General features: G+C 30.9%; 1 protein-coding gene across 3 annotated transcripts in view; it reads right to left on the bottom strand.

Moving 5' to 3' along the window:
- Window positions 1-12,595: 12,595 nt before the first annotated feature.
- Window positions 12,596-20,781, bottom strand: part of LOC118201675 (synaptophysin-like protein 2) — a 36,817-nt gene continuing 28,631 nt past the window's right edge. For all 3 annotated transcript variants that reach the window (XM_085819576.1, XM_085819581.1, XM_085819573.1), the window contains exons 5-6: window positions 18,440-18,634; window positions 12,596-15,282 (exon numbers count right to left, since the gene is read on the bottom strand). In XM_085819576.1, coding sequence (XP_085675702.1) covers window positions 15,148-15,282; window positions 18,440-18,634 — 330 coding nt within the window. In that variant the 3' untranslated portion in view covers window positions 12,596-15,147. The remainder of the gene's footprint in view (window positions 15,283-18,439; window positions 18,635-20,781) is intronic.

The raw sequence follows: 20,781 nt of genomic DNA, 5'->3' as shown, positions 1-20,781 counted from the left end.
GCCGTATGTAGTACAGATAACTGCTAACACTACGATACGTTTAAAATTATCAAGAGGATTAAACCTCTGGCCTTGAAGGCAACCAGGAACCGAATAAAACTACTATGGCAAGCGGCCTGCTTCTAATAGCTCCTTCCTCTCTCTTGCTTGGCAAAAAGCCACAACTTAAGTACTTGGCGTTAGCAAGACAAATTTGCATAAATAAGTTAAAGCTTTTAATTCTGGCCGGAAGTAGAAAATAAGAAGTGATAGTAAAGACTTAAAATAAAATAAACGTTAGTAAAACTTAGGATCCTTACATACTTCCCGCCAGAGTTAATTAGTTTGAAACTGAGGTCTAAAACGACCTTGTTGAAAACTTTTAGCTCTAGAATCTAACGCGAGGCCAATCTTTTACAAACATTTCTCACTAGAAACTAGAAATTTAAAAAAAAAGTCGTTTTTACATTATCAATTCCATGGACAGGCTCGGTGGTCGCGCCCTGAAACCACTGCTATTTATAGTAATGTTTGCTGCTTTGAAATAGAAGTGTTTATTTCCACCCGGGTATAGATAAGGGGTTTTGAAATCGCAGAGTTATTGTATTACCAAACAATACATGAACCTGCCGCCATAAAATATTTTTCGTTCCAGAGCTTTTTCTCTGCTTTCAAAATGCTTGCTCTCTATGCTAGTACTGTGATTTTCTAAATTATTTTGTGTGGTTATCAGGTTCTGTGTTCCTCCTTACTTGCTTTGGGAACATTAACTGTCCTGACTCGGAACAGGGAGCTTACTAAAGCTATGTTCAATAAATTTGGGAAGTAGACAATACACACAGGAAGGGTATACGAAACCCTTTATTTTTCTCTCTTTACAATGATTTCCGGAACTTCGGAATACAGAGACCAACCACTTGTGGTCTGAACGTAAGAATATAAAAAATATTAACTAAAAATCTAACTAAACTAACTTTGGATTAATCAAACAAGTGCCTAACTCCAAGATTGGCCGTATATTAACAAAAAGCCGTATGTAGTACAGATAACTGCTAACACTACGATACATTTAAAATTATCAAGAGGATTAAACCTCTGGCCTTGAAGGCAACCAGGAACCGAGTAAAACTACTATGGCAAGCGGCCTGCTTCTAATAGCTCCTTCCTCTCTCTTGCTTGGCAAAAAGCCACAACTTAAGTACTTGGCGTTAGCAAGACAAATTTGCATAAATAAGTTAAAGCTTTTAATTCTGGCCGGAAGTGAAAATAAGAAGTGATAGTAAAGACTTAAAATAAAATAAACGTTAGTAAAACTTAGGATCCTTACATACTTCCCGCCAGAGTTAATTAGTTTGAAACTGAGGTCTAAAACGACCTTGTTGAAAACTTTTAGCTCTAGAATCTAACGCGAGGCCAATCTTTTACAAACATTTCTCACTAGAAACTAGAAATTTAAAAAAAAAAGTCGTTTTTACATTATCAATTCCATGGACAGGCTCGGTGGTCGCGCCCTGAAACCACTGCTATTTATAGTAATGTTTGCTGCTTTGAAATAGAAGTGTTTATTTCCACCCGGGTATAGATAAGGGGTTTTGAAATCGCAGAGTTATTGTATTACCAAGCAATACATGCACCTGCCCCCATAAAATATTTTTCGTTCCAGAGATTTTTCTCTGCTTTCAAAATGCTTGCTCTCTATGCTAGTACTGTGATTTTCTAAATTATTTTGTGTGGTTATCAGGTTCTGTGTTCCTCCTTACTTGCTTTGGGAACATTAACTGTCCTGACTCGGAACAGGGAGCTTACTAAAGCTATGTTCAATAAATTTGGGAAGTAGACAATACACACAGGAAGGGTATACGAAACCCTTTATTTTTCTCTCTTTACAATGATTTCCGGAACTTCGGAATACAGAGACCAACCACTTGTGGTCTGAACGTAAGAATATAAAAAATATTAACTAAAAATCTAACTAAACTAACTTTGGATTAATCAAACAAGTGCCTAACTCCAAGATTGGCCGTATATTAACAAAAAGCCGTGTGTAGTACAGATAACTGCTAACACTACGATACGTTTAAAATTATCAAGAGGATTAAACCTCTGGCCTTGAAGGCAACCAGCAACCGAGTAAAACAACTATGGCATGCGGCCTGTTTCTAATAGCTCCTTCCTCTCTCTTGCTTGGCAAAAAGCCACAACTTAAGTACTTGGCGTTAGCAAGACAAATTTGCATAAATAAGTTAAAGCTTTTAATTCTGGCCGGAAGTGGAAAATAAGAAGTGATAGTAAAGACTTAAAATAAAATAAACGTTAGTAAAACTTAGGATCCTTACATACTTCCCGCCAGAGTTAATTAGTTTGAAACTGAGGTCTAAAACGACCTTGGTGAAAACTTTTAGCTCTAGAATCTAACGCGAGGCCAATCATTTACAAACATTTCTCACTAGAAACTAGAAATTTAAAAAAAAAGTCGTTTTTACATTATTAATTCCATGGACAGGCTCGGTGGTCGCGCCCTGAAACCAGTGCTATTTATAGTAATGTTTGCTGCTTTGAAATAGAAGTGTTTATTTCCACCTGGGTATAGATAAGGGGTTTTGAAATCGCAGAGTTATTGTATTACCAAGCAATACATGCACCTGCCCCCATAAAATATTTTTCGTTCCAGAGATTTTTCTCTGCTTTCAAAATGCTTGCTCTCTATGCTAGTACTGTGATTTTCTAAATTATTTTGTGTGGTTATCAGGTTCTGTGTTCCTCCTTACTTGCTTTGGGAACATTAACTGTCCTGACTCGGAACAGGGAGCTTACTAAAGCTATGTTCAATAAATTTGGGAAGTAGACAATACACACAGGAAGGGTATACGAAACCCTTTATTTTTCTCTCTTTACAATGATTTCCGGAACTTCGGAATACAGAGACCAACCACTTGTGGTCTGAACGTAAGAATATAAAAAATATTAACTAAAAATCTAACTAAACTAACTTTGGATTAATCAAACAAGTGCCTAACTCCAAGATTGGCCGTATATTAACAAAAAGCCGTATGTAGTACAGATAACTGCTAACACTACGATACGTTTAAAATTATCAAGAGGATTAAACCTCTGGCCTTGAAGGCAACCAGGAACCGAGTAAAACTACTATGGCAAGCGGCCTGCTTCTAATAGCTCCTTCCTCTCTCTTGCTTGGCAAAAAGCCACAACTTAAGTACTTGGCGTTAGCAAGACAAATTTGCATAAATAAGTTAAAGCTTTTAATTCTGGCCGGAAGTAGAAAATAAGAAGTGATAGTAAAGACTTAAAATAAAATAAACGTTAGTAAAACTTAGGATCCTTACATACTTCCCGCCAGACTTAATTAGTTTGAAACTGAGGTCTAAAACGACCTTGTTGAAAACTTTTAGCTCTAGAATCTAACGCGAGGCCAATCTTTTACAAACATTTCTCACTAGAAACTAGAAATTTAAAAAAAAAGTCGTTTTTACATTATCAATTCCATGGACAGGCTCGGTGGTCGCGCCCTGAAACCACTGCTATTTATAGTAATGTTTGCTGCTTTGAAATAGAAGTGTTTATTTCCACCCGGGTATAGATAAGGGGTTTTGAAATCGCAGAGTTATTGTATTACCAAACAATACATGCACCTGCCGCCATAAAATATTTTTCGTTCCAGAGATTTTTCTCTGCTTTCAAAATGCTTGCTCTCTATGCTAGTACTGTGATTTTCTAAATTATTTTGTGTGGTTATCAGGTTCTGTGTTCCTCCTTACTTGCTTTGGGAACATTAACTGTCCTGACTCGGAACAGGGAGCTTACTAAAGCTATGTTCAATAAATTTGGGAAGTAGACAATACACACAGGAAGGGTATACGAAACCCTTTATTTTTCTCTCTTTACAATGATTTCCGGAACTTCGGAATACAGAGACCAACCACTTGTGGTCTGAACGTAAGAATATAAAAAATATTAACTAAAAATCTAACTAAACTAACTTTGGATTAATCAAACAAGTGCCTAACTCCAAGATTGGCCGTATATTAACAAAAAGCCGTATGTAGTACAGATAACTGCTAACACTACGATACATTTAAAATTATCAAGAGGATTAAACCTCTGGCCTTGAAGGCAACCAGGAACCGAGTAAAACTACTATGGCAAGCGGCCTGCTTCTAATAGCTCCTTCCTCTCTCTTGCTTGGCAAAAAGCCACAACTTAAGTACTTGGCGTTAGCAAGACAAATTTGCATAAATAAGTTAAAGCTTTTAATTCTGGCCGGAAGTGAAAATAAGAAGTGATAGTAAAGACTTAAAATAAAATAAACGTTAGTAAAACTTAGGATCCTTACATACTTCCCGCCAGAGTTAATTAGTTTGAAACTGAGGTCTAAAACGACCTTGTTGAAAACTTTTAGCTCTAGAATCTAACGCGAGGCCAATCTTTTACAAACATTTCTCACTAGAAACTAGAAATTTAAAAAAAAAAGTCGTTTTTACATTATCAATTCCATGGACAGGCTCGGTGGTCGCGCCCTGAAACCACTGCTATTTATAGTAATGTTTGCTGCTTTGAAATAGAAGTGTTTATTTCCACCCGGGTATAGATAAGGGGTTTTGAAATCGCAGAGTTATTGTATTACCAAGCAATACATGCACCTGCCCCCATAAAATATTTTTCGTTCCAGAGATTTTTCTCTGCTTTCAAAATGCTTGCTCTCTATGCTAGTACTGTGATTTTCTAAATTATTTTGTGTGGTTATCAGGTTCTGTGTTCCTCCTTACTTGCTTTGGGAACATTAACTGTCCTGACTCGGAACAGGGAGCTTACTAAAGCTATGTTCAATAAATTTGGGAAGTAGACAATACACACAGGAAGGGTATACGAAACCCTTTATTTTTCTCTCTTTACAATGATTTCCGGAACTTCGGAATACAGAGACCAACCACTTGTGGTCTGAACGTAAGAATATAAAAAATATTAACTAAAAATCTAACTAAACTAACTTTGGATTAATCAAACAAGTGCCTAACTCCAAGATTGGCCGTATATTAACAAAAAGCCGTATGTAGTACAGATAACTGCTAACACTACGATACGTTTAAAATTATCAAGAGGATTAAACCTCTGGCCTTGAAGGCAACCAGGAACCGAGTAAAACTACTATGGCAAGCGGCCTGCTTCTAATAGCTCCTTCCTCTCTCTTGCTTGGCAAAAAGCCACAACTTAAGTACTTGGCGTTAGCAAGACAAATTTGCATAAATAAGTTAAAGCTTTTAATTCTGGCCGGAAGTAGAAAATAAGAAGTGATAGTAAAGACTTAAAATAAAATAAACGTTAGTAAAACTTAGGATCCTTACATACTTCCCGCCAGAAATAATTAGTTTGAAACTGAGGTCTAAAACGACCTTGTTGAAAACTTTTAGCTCTAGAATCTAACGCGAGGCCAATCTTTTACAAACATTTCTCACTAGAAACTAGAAATTTAAAAAAAAAGTCGTTTTTACATTATCAATTCCATGGACAGGCTCGGTGGTCGCGCCCTGAAACCACTGCTATTTATAGTAATGTTTGCTGCTTTGAAATAGAAGTGTTTATTTCCACCCGGGTATAGATAAGGGGTTTTGAAATCGCAGAGTTATTGTATTACCAAGCAATACATGCACCTGCCCCCATAAAATATTTTTCGTTCCAGAGATTTTTCTCTGCTTTCAAAATGCTTGCTCTCTATGCTAGTACTGTGATTTTCTAAATTATTTTGTGTGGTTATCAGGTTCTGTGTTCCTCCTTACTTGCTTTGGGAACATTAACTGTCCTGACTCGGAACAGGGAGCTTACTAAAGCTATGTTCAATAAATTTGGGAAGTAGACAATACACACAGGAAGGGTATACGAAACCCTTTATTTTTCTCTCTTTACAATGATTTCCGGAACTTCGGAATACAGAGACCAACCACTTGTGGTCTGAACGTAAGAATATAAAAAATATTAACTAAAAATCTAACTAAACTAACTTTGGATTAATCAAACAAGTGCCTAACTCCAAGATTGGCCGTATATTAACAAAAAGCCGTGTGTAGTACAGATAACTGCTAACACTACGATACGTTTAAAATTATCAAGAGGATTAAACCTCTGGCCTTGAAGGCAACCAGCAACCGAGTAAAACAACTATGGCATGCGGCCTGTTTCTAATAGCTCCTTCCTCTCTCTTGCTTGGCAAAAAGCCACAACTTAAGTACTTGGCGTTAGCAAGACAAATTTGCATAAATAAGTTAAAGCTTTTAATTCTGGCCGGAAGCAGAAAATAAGAAGTGATAGTAAAGATTTAAAATAAAATAAACGTTAGTAAAACTTAGGATCCTTACATGGTTTCCAAAAATTGCAAGTGTATTTTTGAATAATTAAAAATAGAAATCGCGCAAAAATTAATTGAATTTAAAATATTTCGCCAATATTTTATTTTCTACTGTTGAGATTCAAAATGCCTCTCAAAGCGTTAGAAATAGCTGATGCATTAGCGTTACTTGAAGAATTATCTTCAGACCCAGAATCGTGGTCTCTGAGGATGAAAGTGAAGGAGAAGGAAATACTCCTTTACCCCCCTTCCCTCCTGCTTATGGAAATATAGAAGATGAAAGTGATGATCAGTCAGAAAATGATGATATAAATTTACCAGGTCCTTCCAGAATTGCAGATGTAACATGGAATAAAATGCAGAATGTAGTGAAATCCATTCCCGAATTTTCTGAGGATTATGGCCCAACTGACGAAATTACCTCTATGGAAGATGCAAAACCCATGGATATATTTATGGCTTTTATCCATCTATTTATCCCAATTTCCTTATTATGTACGCTCTTATGTTTTCACTGCTGCAGAAAAATTACATAAATTATAATTTTTTTTCTGATGATATACTTTGTAAAATAAAGTAAAAAAATTATACTTGATGCAATTTTTAAATGCAGTTTTTTTTTTTTTTTTATTCGCAAATTTCGTCATTCATTGGAAATGCGTACGGAAAAAGGTAAGTTGTTTTTTCCTACTAACTCAGTAAGTTTCAAAGTCCTAGACGCGCGCTGGTTTCACAGCGAAACCACCACCCACAGATTAATGGGCGAGAGTAGATTTTTTTTTTAATTCGTATATTATTTGTCTCTAGGATCATAATATTCGATTTCTAGTGTTTTTAGTTAAAAAAAAAAATTAAAAATAATGTAGCGTGCGTCAAAGGGTTAATTAATTAATAAACTAATATATTAAGACGAAAGAGACAATAAAAGTAGTCGAGTATTTGATGTCAAAACTGTAATGGAATGTGGGGATGAATTCTGTTATTAGCGTAGTTATCCATTTCTAATGAAGCTCTGATACGAAGGACTGTAATTGAAGAACTCCTTGAGAATTTGTCATCCTGCATTTCGATTCATTCGCTGCAGAAGAGTAAAAGTCCATAGAAGTAAGATTGATACTGTTAATCCTAGTGTGTGTGTTAATGATAATGTTAAAATCAAAGGTATGTCAAATATCCAAACTTTTAATCGTATAATGAATTCGTGGCAGAGAAAATACGGTGAACAAGATTCTGACTGTAAAGATTAAAGGCAGGAGATGAAAAAAATAACAAGATATTGCTTCTCAAAATAAGATGAAAGTGCTGAACAACATGATGAATGGCGAGTAACTCTGGCAGAAAAAGCTGCAACTTTTTCTGAAGTTAATTTGAAATAATGCCACTGGACAAGAAACAGTAATTTGTAACACTCAGTAGGATGACTGCAAACAGCACTATCAGATTTGTTAAGCATGAATAAGCAATTAAATTATTCCATGAATGATGCACAAAGTTGATTTCATTTTAGAGGTTGAATTTTAACCAATTTACAGAAGAATACTTTCTTCTACAGGCGTTTGTTTTTGTTTTCTTGCTACCCTTTAAGAACTCTTATCTTAGAGTTTGAGTAATAGCAAACTTAAATAGAAATCTTTGATAAAAATATGAAAGAGCTGAATTTCGTCAAAGTTCATTAATTGTTTGAGGTTTCAAAAATTAATCATTCCCTAACTGCATGAAGATTGGATATGGGGTACACAGGCGAATAATGGTGCGAAATGGAAAAATAAGGTTCAATTAAGAGTCCCTAATTTACTCTCAGGGATTAAAAAAAAAAAAAAAAAAAAGTGTGAAAATAGTAAACATAACCTATGTCTTGTGAAAAGGAACCCCAATTGTTTAGAGAAGGTACGTTTCCTGCGGAGTCTAATTAAAAAGAAATCCAAAAGTAAGTTCTCTACAGAATGACGGCAGATATATTGATGCAAGGTGTCTTTGAAGTGACAACATTAAATGTTCCAGGGTTCGTACACATTTCCTTACATGAAAATTAAGGACTTTTAAGGACCATCAAAGAAAAAATTAAGGACCTATCAGCAAACAAAAAAATGAATGGAATAAAGCAATTATCCATACAACCGACTTCATGCTTGTAATTTCACTTTAAGAAACTAACAGAAGTGTGTATTATGCACAATTATTAAATTCAATTTAATACTTACCATAAAACAATTTTGAAAATTAAACTAACTCCCTACAAGTTATGAAGTAGATAACATTAAATTAGGAACATAATTTCTTGAAAAACATGTATAAGTGTATTTTACACTAATAACAGTCATTATTTTAGAGATTTACATGATTATTATTTAACTTATTTGATATTTATTTAAACACAGTCAACTACTATTATAATCACAATGTAAGAATATTTTGCAGATTAAAATAACTGATTTGTAAACACACAATTTATTTCCTTGGTTTTTTAAAAGATACTAGAATAATAAACTGTACAATAAAAGATACAAAACATTTGTGCTTTTTTTAAATCTGAAATCTTTTCAGCTATTTTAACATCTAATTTATTTATGTCTATTTCCTTTTCTTTAACTATTCTTCTAAGTTCATTTGCTTTGATAAACAAATCAATGTTCCTGCTGGTCTCAGCTTCATCTGCTAAAGCATCTACTTCTTCATCAATATCTTTAATGTCCCTTTGAAGAAATTTTTTCTTCTGCTTCATATAATCAATTTCTTCCTCAATAACATTTCTTTTCCTTTTTGAAGTTTCAGATTTAGTTAAAGATTTTTGTTCTTCTAAATAACGAACTCCACTTCTTGCAGAAGCTGCTGCTGATCTCATTTCTTTATTAATTTCGATATTAAGAACACCTCCAGAAAATTTTATGTAATCAAATACTGTGCGTTGAAAAATGTATGATGAGTCACTTAGGAAAGTTGAGGTAAACAATATTGATTAATTGATTATATTATCTCCTAAGTTTAATTAAAGTAGAATTATTTTAAAAGAATCCATACTGGTAAGTTATATTTTGAAAGATGTATATACATATATATATATATATATACAGTACAAAGTCCGAGATCTGGACATCCAATATCTAAAATGATCTAAAATCCGGACCTCAAAGCCACCACCAACCAATTTTTAGGGCTTTTTTGAAGGAAAGGGGTATGCTTTACGCACGCGTATTAGATTTTTTTCCTCATCATAAAAAAACATGTCGGAAATCCCGATTCTTAATCTCAGTTTGACGCTAAATAAAATATCTCATTTTTGAAGAAATAATTATTTTAGCATAAATTTGTGTGATTAGTAACTTGACTCCATAGCTGCGTATCTCCTTGGCATTAATCACAAACCGAAACATTCGTTTATTTTACACCAAATAATATTTTATATCCTTGATGCCGAAATCGCGAATCATTATTTATTGTATTTTGTTTTCATCACCGCATGTTTATCAACGGATGACAACTTGAGTGATGAATCATGCAGCGACGCCAAATAACAGAGTATTATCCGATTACAGATTTAAGTTTAATGCGCTAAAATGTTGACAAGGGGAGATTTAGCAGAAATTTCTTTCCTTATGCTAAAAATAGATTTTGTTAATGATACTCATAGGACAAACGATTATATTTAGTACTATTTGAATTAAGAATAACTGATTTGTTATTCACATAAAGCTAGAACCAGCGCAAGAGCTCGCATGGCCGCACCAGGCGGCAGAATTTAGCGAAGTTAAACAGAAGTTTTTCATTGCGATGACAATGCCCAATCATCAATCAATTAACGGAGGGCGAAATCTGTAGTATGGTTCTAAAAATCCAGAAAATACAGCTACCGATAGTAAAGAAAGTAACAGAGAGGTTACTAAAGAGAAAAAATTTTGATTGACAAGTTATTCGGAATTCTCGACACAGCAATTACAGGACTTGAACAATGGAACTTAATAACTAAACAAGAAATTATATGTCTATAGTATTAGTCTGAAGTATTAGCAGAGAAAACAAATTAAACAACTCACATTGAAAGAAATGTTTAATAAACATATAAATATTAAGCTCTTTTCTTTTGTAAATTTTGATAACCTTTAAATCATAAATGCTTCATTATTTCATAAATCACGATTTCATATTTTCAATTTTATAATTTCTACGTGCCATCTTAGTAGATTTAAAATGATCTAATATCCGGAAAAATCTCAAATCTGGGATCACCGAAGTCCCGACCTCGGACTTTGTACTGTGTAAATATATATAATATAATACGGAATGTATATTTTCAGTTAAACTTCTACCCAATAACTTTAGTAATTCATGAAAGTTAATTTTGAGTCTAGTTAATTCAGGAAAATTAGTTTCAATTGTTTTCAGCTTTAAAAATATTAAAAAATTTTTAATTAGTTAGTTATTTTCAACTAATAATTGTATCGCCATTAGCAAAAATTATGCGTTACTATCAACAACATAGGTTTAAACCAAATACTTAATTGTCTATTGAAGCTTCAAAACGTATTTCCGAACTTCACTTTTTCTCGGCTAGAGTTATCGAATTTGCCCTTGGCGACCTAAAATCGAAATGGAGCCAACAGATTTCCCGCGAAATCGATAACAGACCCTAAGCAGAAATAAACTCATAATCCCGATATCCCATACATATTACTATATGTGCAAAAGAGAATAAACTCCGTAGAAGGTGATAAAAATTAATTTATGGCTTAATTGAAACAAAGACAGAAATTAAGCTAAGCAAAACCGTGTAAAAACAAATTGAAATGATAAAACGAAACTTAATTTTCATGGGAATTTTCAGCGCTGACTCTCCCATTCTAGAAATTTCAATTTGTTTCAGACAAAGACCACATTTAAGAACTGCCATCCATCAATATCCAGTCTTTGTAGTCAGCTTGATGAAGCCACAGTTTATTGAAAATGCACTTTCCAGGCATCTCTTTCCTATTGGCGTCGGAAGGGTTGTGGGCTTCCAGGTTGGGATTGCTCTAATTTTGGCAAATATTTTCAGAATCCCCCCCCCCCTTTTTTTTTCTCGAGCACCTTCATCATCACTTTCGCCTCTTAAAGAACTTCCGGCTTCACGCTTTCGTCACAATCTGCCTAAATTTATGGATAACACCTGTTTCGAAAGATTGGGTGAATAGCCAATCAGACACCCATACTTTCGTTCGGGTAGCTAATTGTTTTTATATATATATATATCGTTTGCAACGCAAATCCGCCAACAGATTGGTTAAGAGCCGTGTAATTTTAATTCCATATTCATGAGAAATCGTAATTCACACTTAGAATGGCAATCATTAGAAATGATAAGAAATGTCAAATGAGCAAAATTAAGGACCTTTTATACATTTTGGCCAAAATTAAGGACCAAAAATCATTTTTGAAAAAATTAAGGACTTTTAAGGACCGTACGAACCCTGTGTTCTTTTTACAAACTGAGTACAATAGCAGAAGGGTCCAGAAGAATTTTTTTTTTTGTCACAGAAATGATCAGAATTCGAAAAACAACATATTCTGGAAAAAAAAAAAAAAAAAAAAAAAAACACTAATTTCTGCAAAAATGTTATATTTCCTGATGACAGTAAATTTGATGCATTTGTTTCAAATAGCCAAGTCAAGAATGCGGCTTAAAAAATATTGAACTTCAGTCAAAGAACTTGGAACTAATAGTCAAAGACGGATCTGAAAGTATGGGAATATATGAGTGAAGGAAAATATGTTTCATATTATTGACAGAATAATAGACCTGAATGCAAACCAACCATCTGAAAGAAAGTTCGAGTCCTAGTATTATTCAGACAAATCTTCAAACTACCTTTTGAAACGATGACGACAGAAGACATATGATACATAATGGCTGCTCATAAAAGTTTAGTAGTGTGCTCCAGTGATGGCACAGTAGCCTTTTCTTACGATATATGAATCTAGCACATCTGCGAAGCATTCTGAATTTCAAGATAAAAATGAACATGTATTTAATACATGCTAGCACAAAAGTTTTGTTAAATGTTTTTAAAGTTTTATTGCCCTAAAGAGTTATTTAGGATTATCAGAATTATAACTATTGATGGTTAGAATAAACAATGCACCAAATTTCACTTTTTTATGGAGGGAAGGGGGAAGATATGTATGATTACAAAATACAAATACCATATATGTATATTGTTTGTAAAGCAAATCAAAAACATATCTATGAAAATCACAGTTCAAAACAATATCCATTTAATTCAGACAAAAGATATGTAACAATATTTTATTTGTCAAACAAGGGTAAAAAACATCCCTATCAATGACACAAGATTACATATAACATAGGTAGTAACAACATAACATATGCTATGGCAGTGCAATCACAAAACAAAGAAATTGTTAAAAAAAAAAAATAATAATAATAAAAAAAAAAAAAAAAAAAGAACTGTAAAGGGAAAAAATTATTAGGGGAAAATCAATTATAAAGCATAGCTGTCATCACATATTAATATTATAACAAGCTCTTATTTCTTATTCTGATAAGCTTCTACTGAAAACACATGAAATTATAGTGTTACACAAAAGTTTTACACATAGGTACACTGTTTTTACACTGAATAAATCATGCATGCAAGTTTGGTCTCAAAATTTTGCATGGCAAATTTACAAGTTCAAGGCACATAAACGGGTGAAATGCACCACAGATTTAATATAAAAGAAAATGCAAAAGTTATTCTACAAATGAAAAAATAAAACATAATTAGATTTGTTTACTGCGCATAAAATTTTTTCTGACCTATTTCAAGGTGCAAAGATATTTAAATACCAGAAAATTTCATACTTCTTAATTAATAGCAGAAAGAAGGCAATAACACAAAAAATGTACGTATAATAAATTCACAAACAAATACAATTAACAATGATAGATAAACATAACAACAAAATCAGTGTACCTTGATGTATGATTTGTAGATTTTTTTTTAAATTTCCAGATTTATAAGACTTTTCTACAGCACATTAATATTATGGCAAAATAAACACAGAAAGTTTATTATTTACAAAATCCAGAATAATGAAAATATTTTTATTGGTAAATAACAAGGATTTATCTGGCCTCTTGACTATAACATTGTTTCAACAACTAAATAAAATTAAGTACTGCATGATTAATATCTTTAATATATTATTCAACAAATAATAATTTAGGTACCTTCACCAATAACAATATAATTCAACAAAAAATAATACATGTTAAATATCACTAAGTGCAATTAAAGGACTAGTGCTGATTAAAACAAAAAATACATATGAGGTATATATACATTGCACATATGATGCTGATAAAAATTAGTTGATAAAAGAAGTATATAAATATTGTACTAGGAATATTCAATCACAAGAGCTCAAAAAGTATTACAGAGCCCATTATATTAAGGAAGACTAAAGATTAATAGCAGCGTCATGTGGTATTAAGTTAACAAGAATAATTTCAGGTAAAGAACAGTAAAACATAAATGGCACATATAAAAAATCAAAATTCCAATAGACTCGCATACGGCCTATTATATGAACTTGTTTAAAATTTTACTTCTAAAAATGCTTTTCCTCTAAAATAGTTAAAAAAAAAAAAAATCTTTACATTATAGCATAAATAAATCACAAAATAAATGAGCCTGAGATGATTCAAAGATATGATAGGCATTAATTGTTTACTTTATTTTTCAACAAAGATTACATTACTAAGAACTAGTGATTTATTTCTCAAGTTATTTTAGCTTTCATTATTCTTACTCTGAATTTAAGAAAAATGGCTTTCATTACCCATAAAAAATATTTACTTTTTAAAAAATAAAACTGATACAACATAGCAAAAGGAATAAAAATAAAGGAGAACAAATGTTCCAGAAAAATAATGTTATAATTCTGTAGCATAACAAAAATATGTATACAGTTTATAGATATGTTTATGTTTAATCTTACAAGCTGAATGAAAGTTACTTATGAAGGTTTGTAAAATTACATTTGTAAATCAGGCACAGAGAAAAAAGTTCTTGACATAATTGCATAAATTTACTGCATTCTGATCAATTCATGTAATAAACACTGCTCTGTTCTTTGGCTATTTAAATGTAATGACAATTGATGACTATAAATTTCTTACATATTTATGTATTAACACTTACTAAAAGATAAACTTTTATAGCATTTGTGCATTTACAATATGCAAAGATCTCATTTCATAGTGATTCCAAATTAACAAAAGATACAACTTACTTCGAGATTACATCAAAGATAAAAAAATAACATGTTTAAAAGAATAAATTTTTGCTTGATTTTTAATTTTGACAATTGGGCATTATTTCATTGAAAAATAATCTTTACATGTGAAGAAATCATCAGTAACAATACTGACATTTAAAAACAACACAAATTAAAATTTTTTACACATTATGAATGATTAGGAAAAAACAGACCAGACCAAAAATTAATTAAATTTTTAGCAGGACTAATAACTGCTACCTTATAACCCATGAGATCAAATCAAAATTCATATAATTCAGCATAATGCATTTAAAAAAAATCAATTTAAACTACCGTAAATATGTAGCCTCTTTCCTTAATTATGATTACAAGATTTATATAAAAGAATCTGTTCATTATTTCTACGAATTTAAGTTATTCAGTAAATTTTGATAATCAGTTAAAGCACATCTTAACAAAATGCTTAATCAATGGCAAAAATAATTCTGAGAAATGTCATTCAGTGGCAAAATTATAATAAATTGTCACATAATTCTCACATGCTGAAAATCATATCACACTTTTCCAACACCTTTCGGAGTTTGATTTTGATTTGTTTCGGGGGATGCTTCAGGCGTATGCAAAACAGTCTCTTTGTACACAAACCACATACTACAGACCCATAATAAGAAGTTAGCAAAACCAAGGATCTGAAATAAAAAATTATAATTATTTACAACAGAAGTTTACAAATTATGATCATAAACATCTGTCAAATATTTTTCAGATTAGAAATTCAAAAATCTAAACTTTGAGCTAAAATTCCAGTCTGAATAGAAGCTAATACATGAAATTACAGTAAAACTTAAATAATCTTTCTGTTTATGGATTGAAAATTGTGTGGATTATAGAGTTTTGCAAATTCTATTACAGTCATGACATTTTGAATATTCAAATTTTATCAATATCTAAATTTAATGCAAAAATTAGAAAGCAGAAACCCATTCCAATTTTTGCATTAAATTTGGATTGTTTGCACATATATAATTAAGGAAAAATAAAAAATTTTTAAACTAAGATTAATAGGATACAAAGAAATTACATTTTTAAACAGAATTATATACAAAATAAATAACATCAGGGGAACTAAAAGGAAAAGGGATTTAGAAAGCTTTTCAAAGAAGGGAAAAAATTCTTTTGTAAAAAAAAGCATTGAAGTACTTTATGAAAAAAAATTGCATATCCAACAGTGAAACTGTTTTCAAAAGAGGAAAAGAATAAACATCTTACCAAATCTCCAATAATATGATTTTCCCTAACTGAATTTATATGCTAATTCTGCTACTATTACATACTGCACATGTATAATCGAATATCAACAGCAAACAAAAGAGTTTAGAATTGAAATTTTAGATTTATTAAAAGAAGTCTTGTTTTCAACTCTTTCCTTTACTATACTTTCCTTTAAAATGCCTTTTTTCCAAAAAATGAAATTTACTGCTACTTTTAAGAATTTATTCCTATTAACCACTAATGTAAATAAGCTTGCTCACTACATGGAACTTAGATATGAGAAGGGAGGAACTTATAGAAAAATGTATTTAAGTTGGAACTAAATGTTAAAAAAGCTGGACATAAGTAACAATTTTATGCATGTTAAGGACAAACACTCAAAACTAATTTTAAAACAGGATGCAGCATATATCCAAAATTATGATAAATTAAAAAAAAATTGCAGATTTACAGTATATATTTGCTGTTAAAAAAAGAATTTTAATGTATGAGCTGCAAGTGCTAATCAACTTTGGCAATAAAATTAATTTGCTTCTTCAATCAAAATGTTACAAATATTGGATATTTTTGTTTAAAAGTTTATTTGGATATACATATGAGTTGTTAAAATTTTGACATTCAATTTTCTGAAAATTAAAATTTTGTTCGTTTACATCCAAAAATATAAGTGCAGATTACAAGCATTCTTGGATTAATACAATTCTACAAAAATTTATGAGTTTTTGTTTTATTTATATTATTTCAAATTTTATTTATATAGTTCAAATTTAATACAGTTTAATTTATAGTGTGCTACAGATTTTGTCTTTGTTAGCTATATCATTCTACATATTCTCCATTACTGTGGAGATAACTCATGAACTTAAGCACACTGAAAGAGTAGATTATTTGAATACAATAAAGCACATAAGAGCTATCTGCCTAAGGGAAAAGATGTCTTTGTGGAGGATTTTCTAAAGGACACTGACTCATATTCATGTTACATACGGCAAAAACCACAAAAACTTATCACGCAACCAAAATAGACAAGTTAGGATGTAATGATCTCGCACAATAATATTTTTAACAAATCAAAATATTTTAATTGCTTCTTAGAAGTGTATTCAAATTTCTAATACATCATTCTAAATCTTTAACAACTGCATATACAGTTTGCTTCACTAAACATTACTAAACATTAAGGCTACAGTTTATGCAGCAGAAAATCTAAAAACTGAAACAGACTGATCATTAATTTTAACACAGCTCACCAAAACACTTAATATACATATTAATATTAAACAGTATTTTGTGAGCCCTTTGCATTCCATTAAATGAAGCTGATTTATATGCAGCTACTTAAATTATTGTGGAGATATATTATTATGATACTAATTAACATTTTTTGCTCATTTACAGCTAATTACATTAAAAATAATAAAATTTTCAAAATTAAGAAATAAATCATAACTGTTCTTGTTAGTACCTAAGTAAAATGCATTCCATCAACAAATAAATCAGAAAGGAACTACATCTGGGTCACTATTTTAACTTTTTTATCACATTTTTATCACATCCCGACAAACTACCTAGTTGAAGCCTATTGTTATTATTTATTTATTGTTTGATTTCAAATTCTATTCCATATTCTATATTTGATATAATTTTAAATAGATTTTATAGTTATTTAAAAATTTTCTTACTTATACCTACTTTTGCTAACTTCAAAAAATTTTGCTGCATATCTGTAATATACAGATTTTATAATAATCACACACTAGCACAACCACCAGTTGCGAAATTTTCAGAATGCGACAAACTTTGGAAACCATGCACATTACAGTCAGGCAACTGTGCCCATAACAAGTTATCAGCACCACTATTTTCTTGCTCATTTTAAGTTTTAGAGATTTTTACATACAAATCATATTTTTTTTCTATACTTAGTTCTAAAATATGTACCTGTTGTATTTGCTTGCAATGGATGAAACTGCATCGAATTTTTGCATGAAGAGTAGTACTTGGTCCCAAAATTGTTACAGGAAACAATTGCTTTGCATTCTTTAAACGACTGCCATATATTTTACCAATTTCAAAGTGACTGATTTTCACAATAAATACCAAATTACGATGTGGAATATGTATGTATGAAATAAATAATTTTCAATTTTATTTTCATACATTAGGCAAAATCTAAAACATAGGTTAGCTTCCCTTTGAAAAGCCTCCACAATATCAATCTCTTTCATCAGACAGCACTTGTAAGCTCTGTCCTGAATTAGTTTTCAATTAACTAACATCTAATAACCTTTTCCACTGAGGACTGAATTGCCACAGTTGCAAAACAATGAAAGTTTGCCTCAAGTTCTATACCTAGCAACTGAGTGGAACGTCTGAATGGGGATTTGTCAGTTTTGATATTTTTCACATAAATTCAGGTCAGTTTCACTTAAAAAATCCTCTAAAGTATCACTAAAATCAGGCAGACAGTTTTAATACACTCTGCAGTAACTTTACAATTATATCAAATTAATAAATGACGTTTTAATCAACTTCAAGTGCAGTTACTTTTAAATATTTTCATTTATACTTTACCAAAGAAGCATTAAGTGTTCCATATGATCCATTTTCAAGAACCTGACATTCATGCTCATGTTTGCCTACACACAAAAGTAAAAATGTAAACATTGTAGCAGGACGCAGATAAAATTTGAGATCAATTACACCTTGAGCCCATGCACTGGATCCTGCTAACCAGAATACAGAGAGGATAACAGTTATGACTAAATCCTGTTAAAAGACAAAAGGCAGATAAATACATGATTTCTCCTTTTTTGAAAGGCAAAAATCACACAAATGAAATTCATTACAATGAATTATTGGTTATTTTTAATAATTAAATGCATATGCATGGAAAAAACTCTATCCTTTTCTAAGTCAAGTACTTGCATTTATTAAGAAAGGTATACATTTTAAAAATTTTGTAGCAAACTTATTAAAAAATAAAAAAATCTGGAACTTACTTGAACATTTTCAATAATATACAAATTCATTTAAAAGCATTATTACAGATGGTATAAAACATAAAACTATTAAATATTTCCCTTTCTCACAGTAAAACTGTTTGCATCTAAATATGCAATTATAATACATATTAAAAATCAGAAATTAGTACTGAGAACTATATTAATATCAATAAAATAACATCATACATAAGAGTTAATAAGAAATCACAAAAAAATTTTTACAAGTAAAAAATGTTTAGAGTAATTTATAAAAACATATATTATTATTGAAAGATAATTCTGAATATGAATGAAATTATGCTACTGAAAGCTTGGAGAATCAGAAAATAATGATAAATTTAGTTCTCTCATATATAACAAAGAATATATGTGGAAAGTTATGATTTCAGTTCTGCTTTTAAATTCTTTTAGTCATGCTTACAAATATGAAATGGAAAAACCATAATAATACTAATAATTTGAAGGTTAAAATTAGATAAACAAATATCGGATAGTTTGCTGCATTCACCGAAAAGAAGGTTAAAAAAATACTAAGATGAAATAAAAAGATTATAATATTCACAGTAATACTGGTCATAAAGTTTGTAATAATTATAATGAACATATAGGAATATACTTATATGAATGTAATAATTCAGTAGATGACCTCTATTAATTGAATTAAATTTAGGATGCATGGGAGAGAAGACACCAATCATTTTTCAGTCACGATCGAAATGGTTATAAATGGGCTGGCATATAGATGGAATGCATTGTAGAAGATATATGCAGACATTAGCATAGAAAACAAGACACAATTTTATTTTTTGATGAATTATTCTGAGCACACATATTCTTGTTTACACAACACTGTGGGTACAATAAGCACCCTCAATTTTTTAGCATGGCATACTTTTTCAAATAAAAGATAAAGTGGAGTAGCAATGTTATTCATCTTAGAACCAGCAAAGGAAAGTAGGAAGGGGAAAAAAAAAGAGCTGTGCAATAACAGCAGTGGTATTTATAAACTTGATTTCTTTGATAAAATTCTGAATCTATGACTTGATATAAGCTGTTGCAATGAAGGATGATTACATGAGCAAGCATGAAATAGAAAGATGCAGTACAAAAAAATTATTAATAAACAATTTAAAACAGAAACAAGAGATAATCAAATTAAAATGGGATATAAATTACAGTATTGCCAAATTAAAGTTAATAGTTTTGAGTTAATATTTTATATACATGAATAGCATACGGGAAAATAAATCTATCCATCGCTGTAATTAATGTTGATTTTCTTTAAAACTTCTCTGATTTGACAAATAAGTCTTCCTGAATACTTTTTTCCTACTGGGTTTCTACAAAATTTTAATTTTGGGTATTTTTATGAAACTATACAATGCGACCCAAAACAAGGCAGTTTGAAAATATTTTTGATTTGATATATTTCTTAAAGTGGAATGATGGGTCAATTATTTAAGAAATAAATAATATATCACAAATTTAAGAAAAAATTAGCTTCAAGATCCTTTTCTATCAACTATGTTATGAATAGTTCAGTTGAGTTCAGGTTTTAGAGTCTAATGTACCGCTTGTTGATAACGTTATATCAGATTTGGTTACATTTTGGTTAATTTTACATATTTATTGGGAATTTGAAATTTAATGGTATTGAATTTCACTTCTTTTGGGTCTTTGTGGAATTGGATCTAAATTTCTTACCTTCTGTTTATACTGATTAGTTCTCAGCAGCATATGGAAATAACTGATATGGATAATTTTATTTTAAATAAAAAAATTGTTATATATATGTATATAATTAAAGGAATAAAGTATATACATTACAAATGGATTTATTACAAGATAGTCACATTGTATTGTTACAAACTATATATTCAGAATGTTATTCATGTACAATTTGTGCACGAA

Source organism: Stegodyphus dumicola, chromosome 1, assembly GCF_044657685.1.
Source record: "Stegodyphus dumicola isolate Sdum_Otavi_A_Nest chromosome 1, ASM4465768v1".
NCBI classification, from domain to species: Eukaryota; Metazoa; Arthropoda; class Arachnida; order Araneae; family Eresidae; genus Stegodyphus; species Stegodyphus dumicola.
Note: the sequence above shows the minus strand (reverse complement) of the source record. Positions and strands in the feature narration are given on the sequence as shown.